This window comes from Accipiter gentilis, chromosome 21 (genome assembly GCF_929443795.1).
Source record: "Accipiter gentilis chromosome 21, bAccGen1.1, whole genome shotgun sequence".
NCBI lineage: Eukaryota > Metazoa > Chordata > Aves > Accipitriformes > Accipitridae > Astur > Astur gentilis.
Window position 1 is genome coordinate 16,067,258 of NC_064900.1, and position 17,151 is coordinate 16,084,408.

Genomic DNA, 17,151 nt, shown 5'->3' on the forward strand with positions numbered 1-17,151 from the left:
TAAGCAAGCAACTTCATTCAGATCCTGTCTCCATGTTATAAATAATGGATGCGGACTCTCACACTGTTTGCAGATGTAATTTGAAGAGCATTTACACGTTTAGATCTGTATCTGCTAGGCGTTATCAGCAGCCAGGTGCAAGAGGAGAGGACCGGCTCCAGTCTGAATTTCCCTGTGCAAGGCACGTCATCCCTTGGCTCTTCAGTTTCCGCCCTGTGGAAGGGGAAGCAATCCAGGACCACCTGTTTCCTAGGGCAATGCTGGTCAAGCCCCAGTGAGCTCAGCCCTGCTCTGGATGCCTCTCTCAAAGGCCGGGCCGCATCGCAACTCCACTTGAATTTTCCGGCTGTGCGCTGAACTAACGCTGCAGCTTTATGGACCCAGACGCAAGCGTTACAATGCAGGCTCGGTCCTCGCATTCACACCCTACTAAGTCATCAGCCGTGGACCCTGGGCCAAAAATGCCACGCAAGCACAGCTCTCTCCTCAGAGACCCACCAGGCCCCGCAGCTTGGAGCGCAGCCCTGAGAAGAAGCCTGGCAAGTAACCCGAAACAGGACCCCCCCCGCCCTTCTGCGCTGGGGAGAGGAGCGGCGGGAGTCGATTCAGCTCCTGCTTCGCCCAAAGGAGCGTAGCCACTGACTCGGCCGCCCCATCCCGCTTGGTTTGCACCGTCCCCTCACAGGCTGCGGGGGGCGGGGAGGAGAGGGGCGGCCTGGGCAGCGCCTCGCCGCCGCCGGTGGAGGGGCGCCCCCTGGCGGGCTGCCCTGGGGCCGCGCGGTGAGTCGGTAAGTAACGGCCGCCGCGCGGTGAGCGAGTCGCTAAGTAACGGCCGAGCGGGAACTCCCTGGCGTTCCCGCCCGAAGCGGCAGGCTCCGTGGGGGGAAGGAGTCGGAGGTCTGGTGAAAGGCTGATCGAACGGAGTGCGTGGCGCTAATGATCTCTGAGCTTAACGCTTGCCTCTGAAAATCGTCGTTAATCCTTTTTTTTCCCGTTTCTTCGGGCCTCTTTATTCCTCCTCCTTGCCTCAACACTGCCCCCCCCCCGAAGAAATCTCCAAACCTGCAAGAAGATGGAAAGGTGTCCATAGCTTGAAGATAAACGGCGGTGAGGAAGACGTGACAACAGAAACATGGAGAGGTCACCCAGCTCCGCGGGAAGTCGCTTCCAGCTGGGGAGTGCTTATGCTAGCGCAAGGTAGGAGCCAGAGGTGCCCCTGCAGCTCCCACAGTAACTGCTGGTTACCCCTCATACAGGTAAGCCTCTTCTGTGTCCAGACCCAGTTGGCTGTAGATACAGGTTTGTGATTCAGGGCCATTTCTGAATTAGAGAAATGAACCCTCCAAAAATGGCCTAAAATGGCGCAGGACCACTTATTACAGGAGGTGTAGTGCTTTCAGTTAGTCCTCACTGTATGATACAACCAGAAAGGATTTCTGTCTCAAGTTTATTTCCATCGGCCTCTCTAGAGCAGGTGTTAGTGAGTTTCATGTCCCAGTTACCATATCTTCTCTTTGAGCACCAGATTAGTCAGCACACTTGTCTCTGAATAGGTACTCCAGGGTAGTAAGAGTTTGAGCTCCAACTGAATGTATTTTACACTCAAGAGCCTGCTAAATGTTTTATTTATTTAGTCTCTTAAAGTTCCCTGCTTCCTGGCAAAGCCAGAATGTGTGTTTCTACAGGCCTCAGTCCTGCTCACCTTGGAATTGCAAGTTTTGGCAAGGACTTTAACATCCAGTAAGGTGGAGATCAAGTAAAACGGTAGCATAAAAAGCTAAAAGCTTTACCTCTTATAGATAAGATACACAGTTGTGTCATACCTAAGGACCACTGCATCTATTTGTCATCACTAAATTTATGTACAATCACTTGTGAAGAAAAGACACTTGTGGTCCATGCAAATGGACCTCCGACTAGAGAGTGTAGGGGTAAGTATGGGTTAAAGCACGTCAGCCAAATGAGAACTGCCAGGGGGCTGCTGGCACTGTGGGATTGAGCCCTGTTGGGGTGGGCATAGCCCAGCAGGGCTTCCTGCTGCTGGCTGTACACTCCCCTTAGGGAACAACCCTGCTGCTGAGAGCAGCCCCCTGTCAGTATCCCCAACAAGGGGAATTGGAACCCCTCTCTCCTCTTCAGATCAATAAGATTCTGCAAGAAGGGTGAGGTTACTAAAATGAAGACTACCTTAGCTATGTAAGCTCTTCCTGGATTTCTCTTTCAAGTTTTTGGCAATGTTAGACTTTGAAAGGTAGGCCTGCACAGTTGAAGTTTGAGGAATACCTGCCTTAAAACATAGGTCCTACAAATCTTTATGTGTGAAATTGGCTACTATTACTAAGTGCATGGAGAAAGGATGTGTGGGCCTGGTACCTGGAATGTTTTTCTTTAGAACTGGGAGACCCAGCACCTTGAGCTGAAGCTATCAGCACAGTCAAGTGTTCAGGACTTCTGAGAAAGTAAAACTACTCAAATTAGCAAAAATACAGTCTGCACACATCCTAGTGCAGCCGATTTACAGAGACTGCACTGTGCACCCCCGACAGCCAGAACCGACTGATCCAACTTGGATCCTGCATCTTTGCTGAACTGAGCTGCCAAGACCAAGAGGAGAGCACTTGGTCCCGTGCACAAATAGGCCTTCACCTGACAACCAGAGTGACAGAACTTGTGTGGGTAGCAGCCTCGGAGCCTAAGGTATGTTTTAAGTAGTACTGGGGGAGGGAAATGGGGTTTGTCTGGTAGGTTTTTTTTTTAATAGAAATATATATTTATATATAGTAATTGTCGTCTTCACTTCTGAGAAGAGAGATCTGAGGCTGCCTTCTGTTCAGGCCAGTATGGTGCCTGAGTGGAAAATTTCACTCCTCAGTTTCAGTAAGATGCAGCTTAGGCTGGTTCCTGTGAATAGCTGTAAAATGAAAGTTACTGCAGCAGAGCTCTGTAATCAAGAGGTCTCCATGGACAGCCTGTCATCCTGATGAGACACTTCTTAATTAAGCAAAGATGCCACATTGTAGCTGAAACAATTCCTAAGTGTCCCAGTTTCCCTCATCATATCACAATGAGTCTGGAGTTACAGAGCTCCCAACAACAAAGCATTTTAGAGGATTTCAGATTAACGATAAGTCTAAAAGTTCAATACTCGAGCACGTGCAGCATTCAGAGAACACATTTTGAAATGTGTCTGAAGAGCAGTAACACAGTTTTGTACTACTGCAAAGATCTTTGAAAGGAAGAGTACAGGTAGCATCCCAAGTATTGCTGGCGAGACCCGAGATCCACATGCTTCTGTGAAAAGCTCAACTTTAGTTGCAGGCAAATCAACTAAGAAGTCACCCTTGCAGCTAAGCTTAACTGATTTCCTGTTTGAGCACCTCAGTTACAGTGATATCATGATTAAACTTGTTCCAATTAATGGGAAAACCAGAAAGAGTCTATGGACAAAATATTGGACAAACTGTTTAAGCTGTTGAGGGAGGACGCTGGTATTTGTGAAGCAGCTGGCAGTGAGAGCCTGGAAGAAAAAAGCAAAACAGCTGAGTGCAGATAAGCACTAAATTCAAGCACAGGAGCTAAGTGAAGGGTAACATGCTGCTAGTGTGCTTCAACATATCAAGTGGCAACGCTAAAATGCTGCATGAGTATCAATCATCTTACTCAGCTGGTTAGTACCCTTAGGTTATGTCTACACCAGCGTGTAATACAGGCCCACAGAGCGAACCTGCGTGCTCAGTCCCTGATCATCTGTTCTGCATACTATATTCTGGAGTAAAATTGCAATAGTCCACATTCAGTAATTCTAACTGCTCCTGAAGGATCACCAGTCAAATGAGGCTGTCTACCAGGGTACCCTGCAAGAGCTACATGTCTAGGAGACTAGGGCGCAGGCACACCAAAACCAACACGTGGTCTGGGCCATGCCTAGTTACATAGCAACCTGGCGTTTTTGGAACGTGAAAGCCAGATCATTAAGAAATAATGTAGCAGAGTTACAGGCAAGTCCTCACAGCATTTTTGGTTGCCTTTCCTGGAAAGAGGCTAGTCCCAAAATGGCCCACTGCCCATTCTTCCTGTACCTCTATGCATGACTAGGAGAGAATACAAAAGGTGTAGGACAGGAAATGTTCTTGGATGTTGTTTCTTAGCTCTCCCCCTCCCTGTTCTCCCAGGTAAGGGAACCGTATATTAAGCTGAATCGTATGTGTGGGCTTTGAACTAGGGAGTTTGTAACCACTGAGCAGAAAGAGAGCATGAAGTGCCCTGGATTGTCATGGCAAGAGTGAAGGCACAGGGGCGTGCACTGCCTAGAAGCAGTGTCTGTATGAAGACTCATTGGGTGCAGATAAAGCCCATCAGCAGGTTCTCAGTGGCCTAGTTTGAAAAACAAACAGAAGCAGCGTTAGAGCAAGAGAGTGCCAAGGACTTCACCTGGGCTAATACTACCTGGCTTCTGTGCCCCTGGCACATTTTACTGTGTAGGTGTAACAGTCCTGTTCATTGCCTTGCTTTGCTCTTTCCACAAATGTTCATGATAGGCTGATATTCCAACTCTGAGGCAAGAGACGTGTTTTCAGCTAGTTTATGGAGGAGAACTACCATTCAGAATAAATAAATATTTTGGTAACACTATGTGCAGCAAGGGGACCGCAGAAATGAATTGTAGTTTCCATCACATTGTGGCAATGGCGGTCTTCCTGGTGGGGGAAATGAAGAAACAATAAAGGCAATGTGTCAGGCTTTTCCAGGTCTCATCCTCTCTAGAAACATTTTAAAAAAAAAAAAAAAAAAAAAAAAAGGGAAGAAAACTAACAAACATCTTAAATGATGTGTTTCTTGGGAACTAAGCAATACTGGCTATGTTAGTTATTTCCTTTTTGGCATGTCTCTTCTCCTCTGACACCAAGCCTCTCAGTGGTATGTACCCTGCTGCTTGTGAGGCTGTGGTCTAGATTGGACTAATGCAGTTTAAATGACAGACTTTGGAGAGTTCATATTGAAAAACATGGATCATCTTATGGATATGATTTAGGGCACAGCCATGTGAATTACTCAGCACAGCTGCATTAATTCTGGCTCTAGGGGAGAAGGTGGGAGTAGAGTGAGACCAAATTACTTAAACCAAATTGACTGCCAATGGAGCATGAAGCCACACCCTCTGTGATAGCAATTGGTGGCTAAGGGAAGTATGGATGTTTCCTCATCACTCAGCCAGTAATTCCAATCACGTTCCTTCTGTTCATAGCTTGCTTGTTTCCTCAGGATCCTGTGCTCCTCAGGCTGGGCGTTCTCTTTGCCCTTAGTGATACCCCCCATTTGGGGGCTCACTTCTGTGTGAAATCTCATTGTTAGCGTTAGGCCTATACGTGGTGCTGAAAATAAAAATTCTACAGCACAACAGATTTGATCACTTCATTTTCTTGCCTAAAGCAGACTGTGATTTCTTCCCGTTTGGCTCCATGGGTAGAACAGGCATTTCAGTATACGCTGCCACATTTATTACAGGGAGTTCTTATACGCTAGAGATATTAACATCTTTGTTATTACTGCCAGTTCTCTCCTCCCCCGTACCAAGCAGTTGCCTGAGCTAGAATTCCTTTTAAGGACAGACTCCCAGTAGTAGTATTCTCCTCCTCAAAGTGAAAAAGATTGCTTCAGAGGTCAGTTCCTTCTGCTTTCTCAGAATCCTGCCTCCCCCATATTCCCTAGCAAGTCATCATTAAAGATGTCAAAACAGCTCACAAAAATATCACATAAATTCTAGAAATCAGTGCCATAATTACCTCTTTGTAATCATTAACAACTCAAAACCATAGTGTTTGTGTTAAGAAGTTTTATGCAAGAAAAAATGTTTAACATTTAATATAAAATCAAAGTTTGACATAGTTTATTTTTCAAACACCATCCTTTTTCTGTTCATCAACTGACAATTAGAAGATCACAATTAAAAAAGTCATCCTAAATATTTTTAAAAGCCTTATAAAAACATTCATAAAGTGCCACCCACGAAAGCACCTAAACAAGAATCTGAGAGAAATACCTATTAGGATGTTAATTTACTTAATTGCTGCTGAGGACTAAGCTGTCAGACAGCAGCGTAACTTGTAGAACTGTCAATTTAACAACCATACAACCCAGCAAAAATACTGCTCCATAGACGAGGCCCCAACAGAGCATCAGCTGGGCCCACAACATGTACGCAGATGCACCCAGCACAGTGTTGTGGGGTTTTAAAATAAATAGATGCTAACACCGCCTAAAACCAAGAATACCGGCAAGTGGGAGATGTGGATTCTAAGGGGAGTGATCATCACAGGCTGCGGCCTTACCACGAGGCAAAAGCCAGGCAGCTTGTACAGAAAACAGGTACAGATTTTTGCTGGTTTTTACTGGGATAAAAATCACTCCCCACTAGAAATAACAGAAGGCACTGATCCTTGGAACATCTCTTAAGTTCTCCTCTCTGGCCTTGAAAGTACCATACCGTATAAGCACCTTTCTTTTCCCCATCTCCAAAAGAGAGGCTCAGAACCACCACTGCACTGCAGTGAACATGCACTAGTTTGTTCAGCAGCGGCCTCCCTCTTCACTCGAGTGTCTGAGCAGTACTCCCAAACAGATTTACCCAGAAGAAAAGGGGACAGGCTCTGAGGGTTCCCTCCCCCAAAATTCATGCCCCGTACGAGGTGTCCAGGGAGCAGCTGTGTGTCTTCCCAGTACCAGGTAGCTGCCTATGGTCCACGTGGCCTTTTCCTCTCCACCAACTACTCTGTATGGTGCTTCTGGTGGCGCACCAGCTGGGGCTGGAACCGAAAGCTTTCCCCACACTGGGTGCAGCGGTATGGCTGCTCCCCAGTGTGGATGCGGGTGTGCTTGATGAGGTTGGAGTTGCCACTGAAGCCCCGGCCACACTGGCTGCATTTGTAAGGCTTCTCACCAGTGTGGGTACGAGCGTGGTTAATGAGGTCAGAGCTCTGCCCAAAACGTTTGCCACACTGCCCACAGGCATAAGGCCGGACGCCATCATGGGCTCGCTGGTGCTGAAGGAGGTGGGAGTGTTGGCTGAAGCTTTTCCCACAGGCTGGGCACTTGTAGGGCCGCTCGCCTGTGTGCATACGCTGGTGTTTGATGCAGGTGGAGCTGTCGCTGAAGATCTTCCCACACTCGCTGCATACATAGGGTTTAAGCCCAGTGTGGATGCGCTGGTGCTTGAGAAGGTTGGAGCTCTGGCTGAAGCTCTTCCCACACTCGGCACAGGTGTAGGGTTTCTGGCCCGTGTGGACCCGCCGGTGCTGGATGAGATGGGAGCTCTGGCTGAAGCCCTTGCCACACTCTGCACACAGGAACGGGCGCTCCCCAGTGTGCATTCGCTGGTGCTGGATGAGGTGGATGCTCCGACTGAAGCCCTTGCCACACTCGGAGCAGATGGTGGGCCGCTCTGCACGAGGGGCTCGCCGTGAGGTTGCTGCCACCCTTCTCTCCTGTCTTTTCACCGGGCTGATATCAGAGCAGGGCAGCTTAGCCTCCTCTTCTTCCTCACAGCCATCTTGCTGAGCCTCCAAGGAACTGTGCCGACTTCCATGGCTGTCCCCAAGCTGTTCCTCTCCTCCTCTGGACCTCACTGTCAACATGTCCTGCAGATCTGTGCTTGCAAGGTCATCTGAACGGGGACCTAGCTCACCACCTGGAAAAAAAGTATGACTCTAACAGTGATTCTTGCTGGGAAGTAGCACAGCAGAGAATGGGCAAGCTGTTATCCTAGGGAGCCTGGTCTGCACCATGTAGGAGAAGCAGTAAAGGGAAGAGTGGGAGCAAATGGAAACCTAGCTGCAGGAGAGGCTGTATGGCCTCATCATGCGACCCAGAGCAGACGTGCTATGAACGGCAGAGCCAAGGGCAATGCTACAGGTGTCTCCTTGTCCCCAAGGAATCTTCGTATTTTGTTTTCTTAATATTCTGTCGTCTTATACATACTCTCAATGGCAGGCTGACAAAGGCAGGCTGTCTGCCTGCCCTGAGGGGGAAGGAGCAGCTCTCAATATGAGCTGCACGAAATTGGCTTAAATAACGCTGAGGCAACTCAAACAGCATTTTGCTTGCTCTGTGTTTATAAACTTGTCTAACTTATTCCTCACCCATGTGTGTCTCCTCCAAGGCCTCATGATCTTGTTCTTCTCCTTGGTCCATCTGGGCAGTTACCTCAGGTTCAGCAATCAGGAATCCTTTTTACAAAAGCAAACAGAAGTAATCTTAGTTGAATATTCAGCAAGAGCTTGTCATATGTCTTAAAATCTACTGCCTCTACTGAATATGGAGAACAAGCAGAGTGGTTGCATAAAAGAATGGACTCAACCAAGCAACAAACATTTATGGACATCCTGTGCACTACTGAGGTGTCTGGTGTCAGATACTTTCCTTAAAGGAGATTCAAAGTTGCCCCTCTTCTGAGAAGTGATATACATTAGGACATACACTAGATGTGCTGGACTCAGAATTGGTTGACAGCAACCACAGATATAGGTGTAAGCAAAGAGCAAAACCCAGCCATACTTACATTTCTTTAATGATGACAGCCAAAAGACTAATTACTCTAAGATTAATTTAAATGGAGAATGACTCTTTAGTCACCAGAACCCCAGAACCTGATTTTCTTACTTGCTACCTTATCTCTTCTTTCTCCTCCAAGACTCTCAGGCCGAGGCAGCAAAAAACAACAAAACAGGCAATTTGATGTCTTGTCTACTTTAGCTGGATTATGTTAGCTCCCAGCCTGGCATCCCTGCTGAGCTCCAACAACTGCCATGAATGCAACTGTCAGGCAGGATGCTCTTACAAATGCCATCAGCACCAAAGACAAGAATTTTTCCTTCAGTATTTACTGTTCTAAGGCTAAAACCAGCCAAACAGTAAGCAATAGCAGTTAGCATCAAGAGGGCAGGCATTAGCAGTTGCTGCAGGAAAAATGCAGATGAACAGAGAAAATACAATGGTAAGAAAAATCCCATTTTATTTTAAAAAGTAAAATCGAAGATGGCAGGGAAAGGATACCAAATGGATGAGTCTAGGACCAGAGACTGATGTGCATCACAGCTAAAGTTGAGATTGCTTATGGGAATATTTTTAAAGAACTTAAGACATTACTCTTTCTCCCCCTTTTAATCTTTATAGTTACTTAATATTAGTTTGCATCACTTCAGAATTATACTCCCTGAACTCTGCTTCAAGCTACCAATCTCTCCAGACAACCAATACCTCTGGACAACTACTCAAGCTCCAGATGGAACTGACTAACTGGACAGATGGGCACTGGTGCAAACAAAGACTGATGGGTGCCTAATCCTGGACCACTTCATCCATCACCAATAGCTATATAATGGCAGGTAACGGGTAATAAGGGATTAGATAGTGTCAGAATCAAGGAGACAACTCAGATGAAGGGAACAGTTTTGGACCTCAGATGCCAGTGATTACAAAACCACCAGTCTTGAAGTCTTTTATTCTACATGGCAAAGCTGGACAGAAAGAAAGGGAGCAAGCAAAAGAGAAAGACTTCAATCTTGAACTGCAGAACCATGAAGAAAAAAATAATAAGATAAGCAAAAAAGAAGCCTTAGCAGAAAACAAACGCCTTAAATGTTAATAATCTGAGTCCCTACTTCAAATATTTGCTGAATGCTGAAGTGGACCACCCCTGCAGATGGATCATTTCCAGTAGTTCCAAGCCGATATACAAAGGGAGGTTGCTTTCTGCAGCCCTGTAGCTCTCAGGATTTTGCCACTGCTGAGAACTTCTGCTGCAACAGTTTGTCAGTACAAGCCGACCAAGCTATTTACATGCTGCAATATGTACCAGATGGCCCACCCCCACTCTAGAGCAGGAGGAGTCAAAATCCTGTCCACACATAGACCTCTCCCCCAGGCAGCTAACCACAAACAGCAGGGTTTCTCTCTGAAAGCTGTCAACAAACAGGAACTTTACAGGAGCAAATCCCTCAACATTTCAGAGGTGGTACCAGCATCTGACAAATGTCCAACAATCACCACCCAAGGAAACATCTATGCAAGCAGACAAGGTAGAAGGAAGAGTTCCTTTCTGACCCTGCAAAAATTTCGTAGCTCGGGTTGCCACGGACATACTGCTGCCATGCTCAGATTTGCTACGGCAGCTCAGCAGAAAGCAGATGACCTTTATACAATTAACAGGCTAGTCTGCAGTAAGAAAGAGTTTCTTCCTTTCCCATGATCACAGTCATGTCTCTGTGAAAGGAGGGGACAAACCTTATCAACAGAGGGATTTCATCTTCAGGGATGAAACAGATTTCAATCCTTCAGGGATTTCATCTGTTACTAGCAGAAGCATATCCCCAAGTGTATTGAGTTACTGCTTGAACATGGAAACCAAAACAGGAGGAACGTCTGTGTATGTGGGTATGTGGGGTTACTGTGGGCAACATCCACAGCTTTATTAAAACAAGATATGAGGTGTATCTAACCTGGACCTCCAGCAGGGGCTTTGAAAACACACCATACTGTTCCTGGGGCCTTGGCTTTAGTATTGTGATAGCATATATAGATTTTATAGCTGGGTCCTACAGTTTGTGTTCTTTACCTTGGCTACTTATTTTCTCTTCTGACCACTCGGGTCTGTATTCCTCCCATGGCTGTACCAAGCTGTGGAGGTTATGGGACTCATCCCAGTGCAGAGCTCCATACTTTCAGCTTCTCGTGCTCCTGAAGTGCTGTCAGCGGCGAAGCACTCTCCGCACGCTCATGCCAGGCATGACAGCACAAACCTGCAATTCAGAAGATGACATTCAAATCTTCCTTTGCCCAGCTATTATCTGGGCTAGATAATGCTTGCAGTAAAACCAAAAGGTGAAGGCGTTTTTATCACAGAAAACAGTCAATTACGCAGCTGGAAACATTTCTCTTGGGGGTGGCAAGAGCCCCCTTCCCTGTACCGTCAGATTTGTTCACAAAGGACAGCGCTTGCCAGCGACTGCCTTCCGCCCAGCTCCGCGCCCAGCTCGGGGTGCTGAGGGTAGGGGGGGTTTGCTGGCAGACAGACTCAGGATGCGGAACGGGGTGGGGGGGGACGCTGCGGAGTGCGCTGCCAGAGCACCCAAAGGCGGGGGGTGCGCAGGAGGCGGCAAGTACGGTGTAGCTTTCGGGAACACGGATCTTCCACAGAGCAGGGGCCGGGGCGCAAAGCTGCCCGTCTGCAGCAAGCGGCGATCAGAGGCACTGGGTGGGAACTGGGGGAAGAGACGCGTCTGCTCTGCGGCAGGCGAAAAGGGATGGAAGGGGGTCAGCCGCCTGGCGGGTGAAGGGCGCAAGCAGACGAGAACGGCAACGACAGCGGAGCGGGGTCCGTAGCAAGGGTGAGCCGGCCTCCCCGTCTCCGAGCTGCATCCTTTCTTCTTCTCCGCGGGGTAGCTCCGTCCTCCACAGGGCCGACGGACGAAGGCTCTGGCTCGGGTTTAAAGCCCAGCTCTCAGTGCGGCTGGCCTGCCCCGAGAGCCGGCACGGACCCGCGCGGGCACCCCCGGCTCTGCCCCTCGCTGCCGCCTGTGTTCCCCGTCCCCCGCCCCCCGCGGCTGCGGGAGGCCCGGCCCCGCCGGGCAGCGCCGCGCCTACCTGCAGGGCGCCCGCTGCGCGCCGGCGGCAGCTTCCTCCTCCGCGGGCAAAGGGCGCTTCCGGGGCGGGGCGGGGCGGGGCGGGAGGCGCCGGCGCCGGGACCGGCCCTGGCCCTGCGGGGCCCCCCCCGCGGCAGTCCCCGCTCTCTGCGCGCCCGGCGGGGGCAGCCACGCCGCCCGCGCCCTCTCGGCTTCATCCCCTGCAGCGGCTGGTCCGGGGGAGCGCGGCGGGGCCTGGCGGCGGCGGGGGTCGGTTGTTCGCCTTCGTAGCCGCCCCGGAGTCTCGGAACCCAGCGCCCCTCGGTCGGCCGGAGGCCGGGCCTCGCGCGCCCCGGCGCTTTGGAAGAGCGCTGGTGTTTTACGGCCCGCGGGCAGATCGTTGTGCTTGCCGAAGCGCTTTCCCGTGGCGCAGGCCGGTGCTTCGGCGCCAAACTGTCAAGCTTCACTTCAGGGCAGAAGGGGAGAGGGGGAAGCGGGGCGCGTAGTACTTGTCTGCGGTAGAAAACGGGACACGCTACGGCACCCGGCAGCCCCTCGTGAGGACACCATGCCGTGCAGGGTGGGAGAGGAGGTAGGAGGAGGCTTTGCTCTGGAATTACCGCCTCATTTGGAGTTTCCCCAGGGGAAGGAAATGTACGCGTGGTTTTACAACCCGGCACCTGCTCTCCTTAATTTCTCCACGTAACTCGTACCTGGAGGGAAGAAAGCAGATGACTACGCGTGTTGTCATGAAATGTGGTAGGAAACCTGAGACCTCAGGTGTGTTCTTCCCAAACTGATGTTAGAGAAGCTCTCCCTGCACAGTAGCTGACACAGGAAAGGGTTAAGTTAGGCCTCTGCAGTTCTGAACTTAAGCTGGTGCCTGGGGGTGTGCCTGGAGACCCCCTTCGGGGCCCTGGAACACAGCTGCTGGTGCAGGAGAGCTGTTGCATTGGGGTGTACCAGCCAGCCCTCTCCCTAGACAATTCCTGGCATGGCTCTGCACTTAGAGCAGTCCCCATGACATTACTGCCTACCGGTATAAACCAGGCCATTCCACTTAGATAGACCCACTGTGGCACAGGCCTCCAGCACCACCCCAGCTGGCTGCTTTCTTGTGCAGCGTGGGGGCGTTCGTTCCCTCGGCCTTGCACGGTCAGAAGTCGGATTCCAGGGGGCTAGCGCTCTTCAGGCCTGACAGGGAACAGCCATCTGTGAGACCACAGCTTTTCTAGCCGTGGTGACCTGAATGTTTGCCATTTTCTTGCCATGGTGACGTCTGGGTTTCCCTGCCACCTTACCAGGAGACCGGGAGTGGATTTGAACACAGAGGAAGCCACCCTGTGGCCACGGGCACAGGCAGGAGACAGCAGATGCGCTTCCCTCCACGAGGCCATAAAAAACGAGCAGCTTTTCACCTTGGCCCCTGTGTCCAAACTGGTAAAAGCACTGCCTTTTTGGGTGGTGTTTTTTTCAAGCCACTGCTTGCTCTGAGGTGATCATATAGAGGATTACCGAGCCTTCCTGGGAGTTAAACACCCAAATACGTAGTATGTGCTTAGCAGTGGTACAAAACAGGCTGGCCATGAGATGAGGACCCAGATGAGGGCACAGAAAGGAGTGTTTTCCCAGGAATCTGGAAATCATTCCTACTAACAAAGTAAAAAATACTCTCAAAGCCTCCTGATTCCCTTTCTACTTCAAGCTATTGTTAGCAGGGCACAAGTGATTTGAATTAGTCAGAAACCTTAGTGGCTGTGTGCCCTAAACTGTACGGGAATTGCAGTAAGAGAGAAATGAACGGCATTCAGTGTTGTCATGCTGAGGCTTTGTTTGTTAAGGTTTAAGCATCAATTTGCATTAAAGACTTTTTCTGTTGGAGAAGTGATGACTGATGCGGGCCCATTAGACTCGCAGTCTGTAATTTCACTGGCTGTGGACAGATGGAGAAATGGTCGTCAACAAAATAAGATGGGAATACTGAAATAGAATGAAAGGGAAAACATAGCCCCAGCAATTTACAAAACAGTACAACTGACAGGCACATTGCTGTATCCTTGTAGCATATAGCACATTTGCCAAGAAGTGTGTAGGGTTGAAGATCAATATGTTCACAATCAAAGTACAAATGTATGCAAAAGAATGAAAGAGGAAAGTAATCCTGGATGCTGGATCTCCATCCCTGCAGGTTTTTGAAACGTGGCTAGACAAAGCCGTGGCTGACCTGATCTGGTGCTGGTGATAGTTCTGCTTTGAGCAGGAGGTCGGACTCCAGGTGTCTTCCAATCAGCATTTCTGTGATTCTGTGACCAAGATGTGGGCAATTATGGGTTCCCATACATGTAGCATCCTGCAGACAATTCAATAATTAAAAGTTGGCAATTTGGGAGAAATCTTCGGAGAAGGGTTTGCCTGTCTTAAAAATGCATAAAGCAATAAAATGCACAAAATGGGTAATGCGACCATATTTCAAGGAAAAGGGAAAGAACCAAAGTGTCTCCAGGTTTATATAAATGGTAAGCCAGCATTTACTAGATAACTATTGAAATACAACTGCCTGAATCTAGACAGATACTATCAAAAAAGTTCTTCCATTTCAAAATAGCTGTATTATTTCAGAAACACCACCATGTCAAGCCTTGGCTCCATTTTTTACTACTTTGGAGCAATTTCAGTGTTTGATGACTTGAACTTCAGCTGGCTAGTGATTTGGAGGTTCCCTTTCCTTTTTTTGTTTTGACAAAAGCCAATGTATCAGTTTTAAAAGGTTCTATGCTTTTAGTGTTAAGAGTATTTTTTCTTTAAAAAGCCCACAATGCTTAAATCATAGAAATGACCAACCCCCCCCCCCCCCCATGTCTAATGAAGAGCTTGTTGGAGAAAAGTGAAGAAAAAGCCCTGGTGAGAATGACAGATAACAAGTACTACATGTGTGAATAACTGCTTTTCCATTTTGCAGTAAGCTTTAGCTAACCTTCAGCTTTTCCGTTCTCTTGGTATTGCAGTGCTGAAAAGAATGCCATACCTGCCCAACAGCCTTTACAGTAATTCATTTATACTCAGCAAAACTGCCTCCTGAACGGAAGGAAGGTTACTAAAGACATTTGAAAGATTGTGACCGCCTACTGAAGATTGTTTCTTAAACTTATGTATTGATCAACCATTTTCACCTGCACTGAAAGAGCTTTTGGTGCAGAGGGATACATTAATCACTCATGTAGAGCAATGACACTCTGCCCAGCTGCTAAAAGAGAGCTGTTTGCTGGCTTACTCTTCAATGCCATTTGACAGGAAACACTGTTCCAAGTGTTTCAGCTCCATCAACATGTGCAGTTTCCCATAGCCTAGAGAAGATTGCTTGTTAACACTGCAAAAAGTTAAGTGCAGTGCTTTCCAAGAAGATAGTGACATCCCTTGGTTTGGATTTGAAGTATTAAAGTTTGTTGGTTTTTTTTTTTTTCTTTTCCTACAAATAGTTTCTGATACGGTGTCGTGGGTTCAGCCCGGCCGGTAACAAAGGACCACGCAGCCGCTCGCTCACTCCTCCGCCCCCCTCCGGTGGGATGGGGAGGAGACGGAGGAGAGAAAAAAAGAAAGAAACTGGAACCTCGAGGGCTGAGATAAAGGCAGTTTACTGGGACAAACACAAAGAGATTACAACAACAACAACGGCACTAATGAAAAAGTATACAAAAAGAGTGATGCACAGTGCAACTGCTCACCACCCTGGACCCGACGCTCCGCCACTTCCCCCACCGAAAACAGAGACCACCCCCCGGCCCGCTCCCCATTTATATACTGGGCAGGATGGCACATGGTATGGAATAGCTCCTGGGCTAGTTCAGGTCAGTTGCCCCGGCTATGCCCCCACCTCCCAGGTTCCTGTAAAAATTAACTCTGTCCCAGCTGAACCCAGGACATACGGGAATCAGAATGGCTGAGGTTGGAAGGCATCCCTGGAGATCATGTAGTCCAACCCCCTGCTCAAGCAGGGTCAGCCAGAGCAGGCTGCCCAGGACCATGTCCAGTTGGGTTCTGAGTATCTCCACGTCTCCATTACATTTCAGCGAAAAAAATGACAGGAAGCAAACTAACACCAGATTGTTTGAAAAATTGGAAAACAAGCAATTGCTACATCAATGCTAAAATGCAACTGCCCTGATCTAGGCATGTGCTCGTTGACAAAAGAAGCGAACAAGCAAACTGCCAAACAGCAGCATCACGGTGTCATGTTCCATTTTTTAGTAGTTCAGGGCACCTTCATTGCGTTTCAAGGATACACATTCTTCAGACTATGTTATGTGCCAGTACTGTGGGAGGATTCCAGCTTAAGCTATTCATATTGCATTGAATCCAATCTGCTAGCAGCCTTAAAAATGGATGCAGAAAGAAGAGCTTTCTGCCAGGAGACTTAAGGACACCTATGACTGACTGGGACTATGGCCATCAAAGCTATTACATGCACATGACCAGGGCAGCCTAGGAGTAGCAACCCTTTGTTGCCACAAAATTTTTGCTAGGTTTGATTCATTCTTACCTAGGCTGGATAAATTACAGATTTTCCAAACAGAAATAATAATAAAAAATGCACACACATCCATGGATCTGCTGGTTTTAATGTGTTATTTTGTTTACAAATGATGATATGCACTCCATTTTTGAAGAAATCAACCTCAATGTGTTTGGCCAATTACATATGAGATGCAAAATCAAAGTTAATTTGTGCACCTGATTCACCCCTAACTTTGGCAAGTAACATGTAGCTGAGGAGATTTACTCTATTTGATGTTTATCTTCCCCTGTAAAACACAGTAATGATTGGGGGTTTGCCTAGGTATGCTCTTGTAGACCAGCAAGCAGTCTGTAGCTGACACGCGTGAAGGTTAATGTAAGGAACCTGTGATGGACCTTTCCCTCACCCAAAAGGGACAATAGCTGTCATTGTGTGATTTTTTAAGACTCCCTAAGTAAAAGAGAAGGAGAGAAGGAAAACCCTTGTAGAGATAAAGGAGTGTAACAGCTGGGGAGGAAAATCAACCAGTGAGTAAGCAGAGGCATTCCCAGTGTTGAGTAACTGGAAAAAAATTAAAGAGAAGACTAGAACAAAGAACAAGCGAACACACCTGCGTGAATCCATCAGAGACAACCCTCAAGCTCCTGAGGCTCCTGAGACAGCTGGCCAATGGCCTGGTGCAAGCTGGTTAACGGAGGCTATGTCTTACGTACTTACATATCCAATAAAACTTCTCACTTAAAGGAGTGACTGCCTTTATCTCAGTTGCTGATTGCTTAATTACCCGTTACCTACATTCATGACTTTGGCTACACTCTTGCAAAATCAAGTAAGGGCTAAAAACTGGAGAAACCCCAAAGACCAAAAAGCATCTGGGAAACGGCATTGAGGCGTCTTTCAACAGGCGCTGAATTTCATCATGTCTTTAGAAGACAGATACGATTTAGACAGTTTGCTAGTTAAACAGTCTAAATCTTTTTACTTCCCAATGCAGCCTGTTTCCTCGTGCTGCGGGAAAGGGAG

General features: G+C 48.1%; 2 protein-coding genes across 3 annotated transcripts in view; one reads left to right on the top strand and one right to left on the bottom strand.

Annotated features, from left to right (window-relative positions):
- The window catches only part of ILDR2 (immunoglobulin like domain containing receptor 2), a 109,746-nt gene that overhangs the window by 44,555 nt on the left and 48,040 nt on the right, over positions 1-17,151 (top strand). The window lies entirely within an intron of this gene.
- On the bottom strand, positions 5,838-11,687 carry LOC126048863 (zinc finger protein 239-like). Of its 2 annotated transcripts, none has more exons than XM_049824350.1 (4): positions 11,638-11,687; positions 10,610-10,793; positions 8,136-8,222; positions 5,838-7,684 (listed from the first exon to the last, which is right to left on the bottom strand). In XM_049824350.1, exons 3-4 carry the CDS (start codon positions 8,185-8,187, stop codon positions 6,765-6,767), a joined length of 972 nt encoding a protein of 323 aa, XP_049680307.1. In that variant the 5' UTR covers positions 8,188-8,222; positions 10,610-10,793; positions 11,638-11,687; the 3' UTR covers positions 5,838-6,764. The 2 variants fall into 2 exon arrangements, with proteins under 2 accessions (XP_049680307.1, XP_049680308.1); XM_049824351.1 differs by lacking the exon at positions 11,638-11,687 and adding an exon at positions 10,962-11,585.

Excerpts from the sequence above, each read along its gene's own strand:
- LOC126048863 (XM_049824350.1), bottom strand. The coding sequence starts at position 8,187 with ATGGACCAAGGAGAAGAACAAGATCATGAGGCCTTGGAGGAGACACAC. Across the intron at positions 7,685-8,135 it reads CTTGGAGGAGACACACATGG|GTGGTGAGCTAGGTCCCCGT; the intron begins GTGAGGAATAAG and ends CTTTTTTTCCAG.